Raw genomic sequence first — 12,698 nt, 5'->3', positions numbered from 1 at the left:
CACTGATGCATGCTGGGAAGGTAACCTTCCCCTGGCCCTCCACAGACCACCCACCCCAGAATGGAATGTATTCCAGACTCAGGTAAGTCAGGTGTGTAATAGAGCAGAGTGGGGGAAGGGAGGAGGTTGCTTGCACACCTTGCCCAAAGGACAGGCCCTTGGCCCAGCAGCTGTGCTGAAAGTAAGTTCAAACTCAAATGTTGCTCTATAAGCAAATATCAGAACTCACTCACATAAATGCGTATTTCATGTATATTAAAGGTGTCCCAAAAGAGCAGGCTGCTCACAAGTGAGCTATTTTACCTCTGGCAAGTAACAGTGATACCTAACTAGACGTAAGACAGCAGTGCAGTATACTGCTTTGAATAAAATGTCATTTACAGTATAGATACCTTCTCCTTGAAGTTTCTTTTTGTCAAATCTCATTTTTAAGACGAGAAGGTCTTTGGGAGGCTAAGGTGGTCGGATTGCTTGAGGCCAGGAGTTTGAGACAAGCCTGGCAAACATGACGAAACCCTATCTCTACTAAAATATTAGCTGGGCCTGATGGCACACATCTGTAATGCCAGCTTCTTGGGAAGGTGAAGCATGAGAATTGCTTGAACTGGGGAGGTGGAGAATACAGTGAGCAGAGATTGCACCACTGCACACTAGCCTGGGTGACAAAGCAAGACTCTATCTTTAAAAAAAAAAAAAAAAAATCATTTTGTCTCACTGAAGATGAGCCCCTCCTTACCTTAATTCTGGCAATTTTGAAATTCTTTTCTAGATGAAGCATTGGTTTTCTATTACAATATTCCTGTAAAATAACTTAAACCCAGCAAAAGAAAAATCTATACAAAGGGACAAGGAGAATTTCTGGGACCATTTGAATAAAATGTCCTCTGAGACAGACCAAAAAATCTTTTACTGAAGGTTCCAAGCGAAAAACACTATTTTTAACAATGAAAGGGCCAATCTAAATGAAAAAATGAAATTTTCTATGAAAAAAATTTGCTTCGGTGCTTGAACTGGATGTGAGGCTCAGTGAGGCTGTTGGAAAATAGATCATGGTGAGAAAGTAGGACTGTTCAGTAGAGTAAAGGCCTTTAGACCTGGGCCTGAGATCCTAGGATTTGGCCCAGCAAGCCTGACAAGGGAGATTTGCCTAGTGCAGGGCCACAAGGATTCTTTGTGTAACCGCTAGATTGTTATAGAAGTTTCTCCATTTGTGTTTACTTTATGAGCAACTGACAAAATGGTGTTTGTGAAATTAAGCACAAAGCCCCCAGTGAGACAGAAAATCAAAAGTTGCCAGTCAGCTATAGGCAGAGAATATAACAATAGTGTAAAACTATATATCTGATTTGCTTTACATTGAGCTTATTTTCTTGGGGCAGATGAGGAGGTAACATTTGGTCCCCAAACCACATTTACAGTTTCTAAATAATGAGATTAGTATGTTTCACCCAGAATTATCCCAACAGCCCGTAAATATATTCTTAAATTTTTTTTTTTTTTTTTTTGAGACAGTCTCACACAGTCGCCCAGACTGGAGTGCAATGGCACGATCTCGGCTCACTGCAACCTCCGCCTCTTGGGTTCAAGCAATTCTCCTGCCTCAGCCTCCCCAGGAGCTGGGATTACAGGCACCTGCCACCATGTCTGGCTAATTTTTTGTGTTTTTAGTAGATACAGGGTTTCACCATGTTGACCAGGATGATCTCTATCTCCTGATCTCGTGATCCACCCACCTCGGCCTCCCAAAGTGCTGGGATTACAGGCGTGAGCCACTGTGCCCGGCCCATTTTTCTTTTTTATATTATTCCTTCTGTTACTATAAACCAAGAAACCACATCTTGTTACAGTTTTATGAAATTAGAATCTTTAGGGTCTGGACAAAAGCCTGAGGATGAGCAAAGCATCAGTCTGCTCCCTTGACTATGTATGTGTTAGGTACTCAAATGTTAGATGAGCAAGTGTTTAAATAAATGACATCAATTTTATTATCTCAGAAGTCTTTTTTATTTCCTGTTGATTCTCAATTGTATTTTTAAAAGTTCCAGTTACTGGATAAAAAAACTTCTAGATAAATGAAAGATTGCTAAATATGACATGCATACATAGTGTTTTATTTGAAATACTTCATGATGAAAAACAGTACAAGGTTGTTGGAGAAAAAGGAATATGAAAATTTGTGATGAATGAAGAACCCTGACATTACCTAGAAGTGTATTACTCATATTCTTTGTGTAGTGTGTAAAAGAAAAAGAAAGTTGTATTTTAGAGGATTTATTGAGTTAATTTTAGAATATGGCCAGTTGAACACATAAATTACATTCTCTCTGTCGAGAGGCCTTACTAATATTCTAGTAAATAGATGAAAGTTATAAACCCTCAAAGAAAGAGCACAGGAAGGAAAGGAAAGCAAGTATTTTTTTTTTCAATCTGGAAAGCACATGATTGAAAGACAGTTGCCCAAACTAGCAAAACGCCAGAAGAAAATTTGTGCCACAGAATCCTAGCAGGGCTCAAGAATTAGAGTTACTGGCTATCTCAGAAAATGAGGGTGCAGGGGAGCTGCAAAGAGGGGAATTGGTTGAAAGTCTAAATAAAAGGCAGTTTAGGTGCCCTGGGTGCCTTAGAACCTACCTACTATATGTATAGCCAAGTGACTGCCATTGCCCAACCCTCAGAGAAGACACCAGTTTCAATCAAAGTTAAATAGAACATGGGGACAACCAGGCACAGCCATACAAAAACAAAGTGATTTAGTGAAAACACATTCTCAGAACAGTAAGATACTGAGCCCCCTTCTCCAGTGAACCTCTGAAAATGGGCACCATGTTATACACTCCAGGTTTGCGGAGGATATATGATTTCATTCTGTGTCATGAAATTAACTGTCCCAGGACAATAGACTTATAAATATTAAAAGCTGGGATCTCCCAGCAGAAAAGTGTGGTCTCAACCTAATCACCCAAATTGAAACTCCTCACACAGAAGTTTGTATTCAGCTTCTGTTTGATTAGATCCAGATTGTGATACACTGATATATTCATTCATCAATCTTAAATATGAACAAAAAGCCCAAGATTACTACATATTTGAGGAAAGCCTCCAACTTGAAATACAGAAAAACCTCAAACAAAACAGAGACCATGTTCGAAACAAAAGAAAATCTTTTAAAAAGTATAATTTCACAAAGATGAGAAGATATTGCATCCATGAAATAAAAACAAGACACTACCAAAACATATAGAAAGCCAAAAAGAGCTCTTGAAATTTTAAAATATAATTGATGAAACAAAAAAACTAATAGGACTAGAAAATAAGGAAGTCTCCAAAGAAGCAGGAAAAAACATAAAAAGATGAACAGCCAGAGAAAAAGTATTTTCCAAATTAGAAGCTCAGTCTAGGTTCAAAATCCATCAGAAGGCTGGGCGCAGTGGCTCACGCCTGCAATCTCAGCACTTGGGGAGGCCAAGGTGGACAGATCACCTGAAGTCGGGAATTCAAGACTAGCCTGGCCAACATGGTAAAACCCTGTCTTTACTAAAAATACAAAAATTAGCCAGGTGTAATGACACACACCTGTAATCCCAGCTACTCAGGAGGCTGAGGCAGGAGAATTGCTTGAACCCAAGAGGCAGAGGTTGCAGAGAGCTGAGATCGTGCCACTGCACTCCAGTCTGGATGACAGAGTGAGACTCTGTCTCCAAACAAAACAAAACAAAACAAAAAATCCAACAAAGAAAATGAATGGGAGGAAATTAGCAAAGAAATAATGCAAGAAATTTTCCCAGAAATGAAACATAAAACTTTCAAGTTGAAAAGACCACTGAGTTTTCACACAATAAATAAAAGAAAATCTATACCAAGGTACAGGAAATCAGCCATAAGAAGATTCTAAGTTTCTGGAGTTTCAAAGTTCTACAGGGTGTGCACTGAAGTATTAGGAATTAGAGACTTCTAAACAGCCATGCTTGAAGTGGAAAACAATGGAGCAATCCTTCAAAACTTAAAGGATATGGGTTCCAACCAAGAATCCTATATCCAGCCAAACTATCGATAAAATGTAAGGATAATAAAAGATATTTTTAAACATGCAGAATCTCAAAATGTTTCTTCCCATGCACTCTTTCTTAGGAAGTTGGTGGAGTAGACCCTACACCAAAATGAGAGAACTGTATGGAAAGAAAAGGAAGACATGTGATCCAAGAAATAAGGGCATCTAACCTAGAGCTGTGTAGTAGGCCTAGAGAGCTACCAGTCTAGGTTAGAGAAAGAGGGTGGCTGATTTCAGGAAGAATGTCTCCTTTGGAGAAGGAAAAAGAATCAGGAATCACTGATGTATATGAACTTGACGGGAAATTTCATTTTGACAAAAAAGATAGACAATGAATTAGTGATACATAAATAGGAAATTCAACATATAGGGAAAAATGATTATCTCAGTGAAACCAAAAATTTTGGACAAAAGGGTAAATATTAAGTAGATTAGCTGTGAATATTTGCATAGTCATAATAGAAAAAACAATAACTATTACTATGCAGTCGATAGTGCTGTTTAACAGATGTTCTGATTCTTTCTCTCTTTCCAAGTACATGATAGGATGACATTTCCTGGCTCCCTTTGTGGTTGGGTGGACTGTGTGACTAGTTCTGGCCAATAAGTTGCTTTTTTCTAAAGATCCCCCTTTTGGATCCAAGTGATCATTTATTCCTCTATCTTTGGTAGAACTGATACAGATAAACAGTGAAAATGAGGCAAAGGCTGGTTGTCACCAAGTAAGTACATTTGTGGAATTTAATATTTTACCAAATATTTTCCCATTCACCTTCTTAGTTGAACTTCAGAGTTGTCCTGGGAGCTAGGGAGATACAGAAAGCAAGGAACTTGTCTCAGATCATATACTGCAGAGCCATGGTCCAAGCTCCAACGTTTAATAACCACGTTACTTGTAAACTATACACAAAGAGAGCTGAGTGTGGCATTATGTACTAGGGAAAGAACTATTTTGCCATTTTGTAGTAGGAAATGCAAATTTCATCCTGATAGAGGAATTCAGGTTAGATTTTTTTAATACACTGTAATAAGAAACAGTGCTGTCATTTTATCTGTTTTCTGAGTTCATTTAAATTTTTAATATAATTTATTAAGTATTGAATACTTACAGCATGCCTGTGCATGTTCTAAGCATTTTATATGTATCAGCTCATTTAATAATCACAAAAATTCTATGATACAGGTACTCTCATTATCCTTGTTTTATAGATGAGAAATTGGAATTTTGAAATAGTAACCTTATCCAGGGACATCAGGTACTGAGGGTAAAGCTCAGATTTGAACTTGCAGTCTGATTTCAGAGCCAACACTCTTGAACATTTTAGATTGTCAAAATTACTTATTATTCCAGAAATGTTCTAAACTGTCTCTGCCCATTTTTGGTGGTTTTATTGAAACATATTTACTGTACTTTTTTTTCATCTAGGTTTATGTTCCAGATGAAAATAATACTATTTTGGGAAGAAATACAAATAAACAAGTTTTTGAAGGCTTGACAACTGGACTTCTCAAAGTCAGTGCTGTGGTTTTGGGCTGCCTGATTGCCAATCGACCAGATGGAAACTGCCAGCCAGCTACCCCAAAAATACCAACACAGGAAATGAAAAACAAACCCTCACAAGGTGATCCTTTTAACAATCGAGTTCAGGACCTTATCAGGTAAAATTGCTAGAGTTCTTAAAACTTTGTTCTTTGTTAAGAAACTATATTAAAATAATTTAAATCTCAAGGCCCATGTGATGGCAGTGGTTCTCACAATGCCATTCACACATTCCTGGTAGAGAATACCAAGAATACCTTGTAAATATTTCTCAGATTTATCACCTTCACTCCATTGCTGCTATTAATACTTTACTTCAGATATTCAGGCTCTTTTGCAGCAGCAGACAGCATGTCTGTCTGTCTGTCCCCCACCTTTTAAAAATAAGTTCTTTTTCCTAATTATGAAAGTAATACATGCTCAATGATAAACACAATTTGGAAAACACGGAAGAGCACAATGGATTTTTTAAAACAGTTTTGTAGAGAGAAAGAAAATTATTTTAATGAAAAGCAATATAGGTAGAGCTCAGGTATCATTCTTGGTTGTTTTGTTGTTGTTGTTGTTGTTTCTATCACCCAGTCTGGAGTGCAGTGGTGCAGCGCAACCTTGGCTCACAGCAACCTTCGCCTCCTGGGTTCAAGCAATTCTTCTGCCTCAGCCTCCCAAGTAGCTGGGATTACAGGCACATGCCACCATGCCTGGCTAATTTTTGTATTTTTAGTAGAGATAAGGTTTCACCATGTTTGCCAGGCTGGTCTCAAACTCTTGACCACAAATGACCCACCCGCCTCCATCTCCCAAAGTGCTGGGATTACAGGTGTGAGTCACCGCACCTGGCTTTTCTTGATATTTAGATATGTGATGTTAGAATGTGTTCTGCTAGAGCTTTTACAAGTTTCTTGATGTCAACTCTTTCCAACTGAAGGAATTTCTGAGAATTCCCCTATCTCAGTTCATCTCTGGTTATAAATTAGGTTCAGACTTAAAACAACAATAATAGCTACCATTTATAGAGTACCCATTATAGTATAATACCTTACACCTAGTAGGTTAACCTTATAGGGTTATACCTATAGTATAGTATAGTAACCCCTTTAAGTGTAAGGTATTGTAGTAGAGGCTTTGCAGCCCTGTAAGTGTAATATTTCTAACTTAAGCTTTGTAGGTGAGGAAATTGCTCAAAGAAGTTAAGTACTTAGCCCAAGGTTATGTAATAAATAAGATTAAAAGTAGGTAGGAGAGCTGAGAGTGGAACTCATGTCTAGCTGGACTCCCAACACCTGTATGCTTTCCACTACACAAATGTGGCAATTTCTGACACCTGTTCAAGGTCAGCCCTGTTTCCTTCTAAGGTCACCTTCTCTCCAGGGAAATTTACTCCTACTTTGGCATCTGAACTCATTTACCCTCGTTAATTTTTTATTTCCCAACAGAGTTTCATCTGGTGTTAATCAATTACCTGTTCCACCTATCAGCACCTCTTCTGTGTTCTGCACTGATCTCTGGCTCCCCAAATCCATGCAATTTGTTGCTCTCTGAAGCTTATGGTTGGTTAACAGGAGAACAAGAATGCACTCCTCTGTATTTGCTTCTTTCGCAGTTCATAAATTTCTTCTGCTTTCTTGTAGTGCTTTCTTGGGAACAGTTGTTTCATTCAGTAGCTTCCTTACCCTTGATTACTTTGTTCACTTACCCCTTCTATCTGCCTGTCCTCTTTCCTCAAGTGTATTTATTACTGGAGAGCACCAGGCCCTTTGGGCCACAACCATTTATCTTACAGCACTTGACTTTTAGCCTCCCTGGCCTTTCTCTCAGTTGCTTGATCCCATTCAATTCCCCATGTCCTTTTGGTCGTTGTAGAGTTTGCCCTCTCTGCTGACGAATGTCATTCTGTCCCTGCATTCTCCCTTGGGCTACCCTGTGATGCAGCAAACCTGCATGCTTGTCATCCAGACAACTTAGCCACATGCCTTAGCTGTGATGAAGCGGAAGACCCATTCAAATGCTTCATTGCAATTCCAGTGGGCCTTCCAGGGGGAAATACGTACATTTTCACATACATTATTATAATTACCAAATCCTTCTTTTAATACCTTCTTTTAGAAGGTATTTTTCCCCTAATACCTTCCTCCTTTAGGAAGGAGCAGTAGTAATCTGCCAAACCAAATAACTCATGTGACTTAAAAATGATGATTGACAACCATACTGCTTCAAAAAATACCATGCCAGTCTTTCTCTGATTTGAACCACTGTTGTTGAATATTGTTTTCTTACAGATAATGCATTGTTATTTGGCTTGGTGAGGACTGTGTAAAACTGCAAACCATATTTCACATCTGCCTAGTTTAGCAAACAAAGCATTTTTTTTTTTTTTTTTTTTTTTTTTTTTTTTTTTTTTTTGCTAATCATTTTCATACTTGCCTTCTCACCTTCCCAGATATGAACTGACAAGAAGTCTCACTCCACTCCCTGTTACAATCTGGGCATTTTTGTCAGTTGTGAAGTTGAGTAGAAAGGGCTCCAGTACAGTCTTTGGAGCTGTTCTCTGGCTGTATCCCTGAAGTAGAGCAGGAGCAGATTCTGACATCTGTCCCTTCCTTCCCCTTATCTGGCATAGGAGAGGTAGGAAGATATCTAAGAGACATGAGATCATTACAGTATTTATTCTTAATATTTTATTTGTTTCAGTCAAGTTTCTGCATCTAAGCCATTCTTGGAAATATTTTTCAATTCAAAGTATGGCCACCCATACTAATTTTGTGCCAGATACTGTAGAAGGATGTGTCAAAAATTTAAAAAGACTTTTACAGCATATCCAACTAATTTTATTTTACTATTAGACATCTGAATTTATTTCATTTTTAATTTTTTTCATTGGCACATTGTAACTGTATTAGTCTGTTTTTACACTACTGTTAAAGACATACCCAAGGCTGAGAAAAAAAGAGGGTTCCACATGGCTGGGGAGACCTCACAATCATGGCAGAACACAAGGAGGAGTAAGTCATGTGTTGCATGGGTTGTGGCAGGCAAAGAGAGAGCTTGTGCAGGGGAACTCCTCTTTGTAAAACCATCAGATCTTTTGAGACTTATTCACTATCACGAGAACAGCATGGGAAAGACCTGCCCCCATGATTCAGTTACCTCCCACCGGGTCCCTCCCAAAGCACATGGGAATTCAAGATGAGGTTTGGGTGGGGATGCAGCCAAACCACATTATTCCACCCCAGCCCCTCCCAAATCTCATGTCCTCACATTTCAAAACCAATCATGCCTTCCCAACAGTCCCCCAAAGTCTTAACTTATTTCAGCATTAACTCAAAAGTCCATAGTACAACATCTCATCTGAGACAAGGCAAGTCCCTTCTGCCTGTGAGCCTGTAAAAGCCAAAGCAAATTAGTTACTTCTTAGATGCAATGGAGGTACAGGCATTGGGCAAATATACCCATTCCAAATAGGGGAAATTGGCCAAAACAAAGGGGCTACAGGCCCCATGCCAGTCCAAATCCAACAGGGCAGTCAGATCTTAAAGCTCCAAAATGATCTCTTTTGACTCCATGTCTCACATCCAGGTCACACTGTTGCAAGAGGTGGGTTCCCATCGTGTTGGGCAGCTCTGCCTGTGTGACTTTGTAGGGTATAGCCCCTCTCTTGGCTGCTTTCACGGGCTGGCATTGAGTGTCTGCAGTTTTTCCAGGCACGTGGTGCAAGCTGTCAATGGATCTACCATTCTGGGGTCTGGAGGACAGTGGTCCTCTTCTCACAGCTCCACTATGCGGTGCCACAGCAGGGACTCTGTGTAGGGGCTCTGACCCCACATTTCCCTTCCACACTGCCCTAGCAGAGGTTCTGCATGACGGCCCCTCCCCTGCAGCAAACTTCTGCCTAGGCACCCAGGCATTTCCATACATCCTGTGAAATCTAGGTGGAGGTTCCCAAACTTCAATTCTTGACTTCGGTGCACCTGCAGGCTCAGCACCACATGGAAGCTGCCAAGGCTTGGGGCTTCCATCCTCTGGAGCAACAGCCCAAGCTGTATCTTGGCCCCTTTAGCCATGGCCAGAGTGGCTGGAAGTCAAGGTACCAAGTCCCTAGGCTGCACAGAGCAGGGGGGCCCTGGGCCTGCCCCACTAAACCATCTTTTCCTCCTAGGCCTCCAGGTCTGTGATGGGAGGGGCTGCCATGAAGACCTCTGACATGCTCTGGCGACATTTTCCTCATTGTCTTGGGGATTAATATTCAGTTCCTTGTTACTTATGCAAATTTCTGCAGTCGGCTTGAATATCTCCTCAGAAAATGGGATTTTCTTTTCTATCGCATAGTCAGGCTGCAAATTTTCCAAACTTTTATGCTGTTTCCCTTTTAAAATTGAATGCTTTTTAACAGCACCCAAGTCACCCCTTGAACGCTTTGCTGCTTAGAAATTTCTTCTGCCAGATACCCTAAATCACCTCCCTCAAGTTGAAATTTCCACAAATCTCTAAGGCAGGGGAAAAATGCCGCCAGTCTCTTTGCTAAAACACAGCAAGAGTCACCTTTGCTCCAGTTCCCAACAATTTCCTCATCGCCATCTGCGACCAGCTCAGCCTGGATTTCATTGTCGTTACCATTATCAGCATTTTTGGTCAAAGCCATTCAACAAGTCTCTTAAGAAGTTCCAAACTTTCCCACATTTTCCTGTCTTCTTCTGAGCCCTCCAAACTGTTCCAACCTTTACCTGTTACCCAGTTCCAAAGTCACTTCCAACATTTTCAGGGAACTTTTTAGCAGAGCCCCACTCTACTGGTACCAACTTACTGTATTAGTCTGTTTTCACACTGCTGATAAAGACATAACCAAGACTGGAAAGAAAAAGAGGTTTAATGGACTTAAATTTCCAGATGGCTGGGGAGGCCTCACAATCATGCTGGAAAGCAAGGAGGAGCAAGTCACAACTTACGTGGATGGTGGCAGGCAAAGAGAGAGTTTGTGCAAGGGAATTCCTTTTTATAAAAAGCCATCAGATCTCGTGAGACTTATTCTCTATCATGAGAACAGCATGGGAAAGACCTGTACCCATGATTCGATTGCCTCCCACCAAGTCCCTCCCACAATACATGGGAATTCAAGATGAGATTTGGATGGGGACGCTGCCACACCATATCAGTAACTATACAAACTTACTGAGTACATTTTGATGTTTATATATGTATAGTATAATGATCTGATCAGGATACCTATTGTGTTCATAACCTCATACATTTGTCATTTGTGGTAAGAACATTCAGAAGCCTCTCTTCTAGGGATTTTGTAATATACAACACTTTACTGTTAACCATAGTCACTCTACTATGCAATAGAACACCAGAATTTATTCCTCCTATCTAATTGTAGCCTTGTACCCATTGACCAACCTCTCTTCCTCCTCTCTTCTTCTCCCAGCCCCTCCTCAGCCTCTGGTAACCACTGGTGTACTCCCTGCTTCTGGATACCAACTTCAACTTCTCGTTATAGATTACACACTTGAGTGAGATCATGCAATATTTGTCCTTCTGTGCCTGGTTTATTTCACTTAACATAAAAACCTCCAGGTCCATCCATGTTGTAACAAACCTCCAAGTCCATCCATGTTGTAAAAAAGAAAGATTGCATTCTTTTTTATGGCTAAATAGTATTCCATTATGTGTGTATACCACACTTTGTCCTTTAATCCACTGAAGAACACTTAGGTCAACTCCATATCTTGGCTATTTTGAATAGTGCTGCAATAAACATGGGAGTGTAGATACCTCTTTGACATGCCGATTTCAGTTCTTTGGATTTATAACCAACGGTGGTATTGCTGGATCATACAGTAGTTCTATTTCCATACTTTTTACATGATGGCTATACTAGTTTACAATCCCACCAACAGTGTTCAAGTGTTTCCTTTTCTCTACATCCTCACCAATGTTTGTTTTATCTTTTTTGTTTTGTTTTGTTTTGTTTTTTGAGACACTGTTGCCCAGGCTGGAGTGCAGTGGCATGATTATGGCTCACTGCAGCCTCAACCCCCCAGGGTCAAGCAATCCTCCAAAATCAGCCTCCCAAATAGATGGGACTACAGGTGCAAACAACCACACCCAGCTAATTTTTTTTTTTTTTTTGAGATGGAGTTTTGCTCATGTCACCCAGGCTGGAGTTCAGTGATGCGATCTCAGCTCACTGCAACCTCTGCTACCCAGGTTCAAGTGATGCCCCTGCCTCAGGCTCCCGAATAGCTGGGATTACAGGCACTTGGTACCACTCATGGCTAATTTTTGTATTTTTAGTACAGATGGGGTTTCACCATGTTGGCCAGGCTGGTCTAGAACTCCTGACCTCAGGTGACCCACCAGCTAATTTTTTAATTTTTTTTATAGAGACAGGGTCTCATTATGTTTTTCAGGCTGGTCTTGAACTCCTGGGCTCAAGCAATCCTCCCACTTCAGCCTCCCAAAGTGCTAGGATTACAAGCATGTGTGACTGTACCCAGCGTCTTCTTTTGTCTTTTTGATAATAACTATTCTAACTGGAGTGGGCTGGTATTTCATTGTGGTCCTAATTTGCATTTCCTTGATGATTAGTGATGTTGAGCATTTTTTCGTATACCTGTTGGCCATTTGTATGTCTTCTGAGAAAAGTCTATTAAGATCTTTTGTCCCTTTTCACTGTTGAGTTATTTAAGTTTTGTATATATTCTAGATATTAACCCATTATCAGATGTATAGTTTGCAGATATTTTCTCCCATTCTGCAGGTTGTCTCTTCACTCTGTTAGTTAACTTTGCTGTGTAAAAGCATTTTAGTTTGATATAATCCCCTTTGTCTATTTTTTTGGTATGTTAATTGTGGTTTTAAGATCTTATTTTTAAACTCCTTGCCTGACTCAATCTTGTGAAACATTTCCTCTGTGTTTTCTTCTAGTACATTCATAGTTTCAGGTTTTACATTTACATTTTTAACTTATTTTGAGTTGGTTTTTGTATTAGTGAGAAGTAGGGTTCTAGTCTCATTCTTCTGCATGTAGATACCCAATTATCCCAGCACGGTTTATTGAAGAGACTCTCATTTCCCCATTGCATGTTCTTGGCAGCTTTACCAAAAATA

The 12,698-nt window shown here is 40.0% G+C and overlaps 1 protein-coding gene across 11 annotated transcripts in view; it reads left to right on the top strand.

Moving 5' to 3' along the window:
* SCAPER (S-phase cyclin A associated protein in the ER) overlaps nucleotides 1-12,698 on the top strand; it is a 568,863-nt gene that overhangs the window by 477,433 nt on the left and 78,732 nt on the right. For all 11 annotated transcript variants that reach the window (XM_034939208.4, XM_034939207.4, XM_063596813.1 and 8 more), the window contains one exon: nucleotides 5,475-5,707. In XM_034939208.4, the coding sequence (XP_034795099.1) occupies nucleotides 5,475-5,707 (233 nt within the window). The remainder of the gene's footprint in view (nucleotides 1-5,474; nucleotides 5,708-12,698) is intronic.

Source organism: Pan paniscus, chromosome 16 (genome assembly GCF_029289425.2).
Source record: "Pan paniscus chromosome 16, NHGRI_mPanPan1-v2.0_pri, whole genome shotgun sequence".
NCBI lineage: Eukaryota > Metazoa > Chordata > Mammalia > Primates > Hominidae > Pan > Pan paniscus.
The sequence above is the reverse complement of the archived record's forward strand: the minus strand, read 5'-3'. Positions and strand labels throughout refer to the sequence as shown.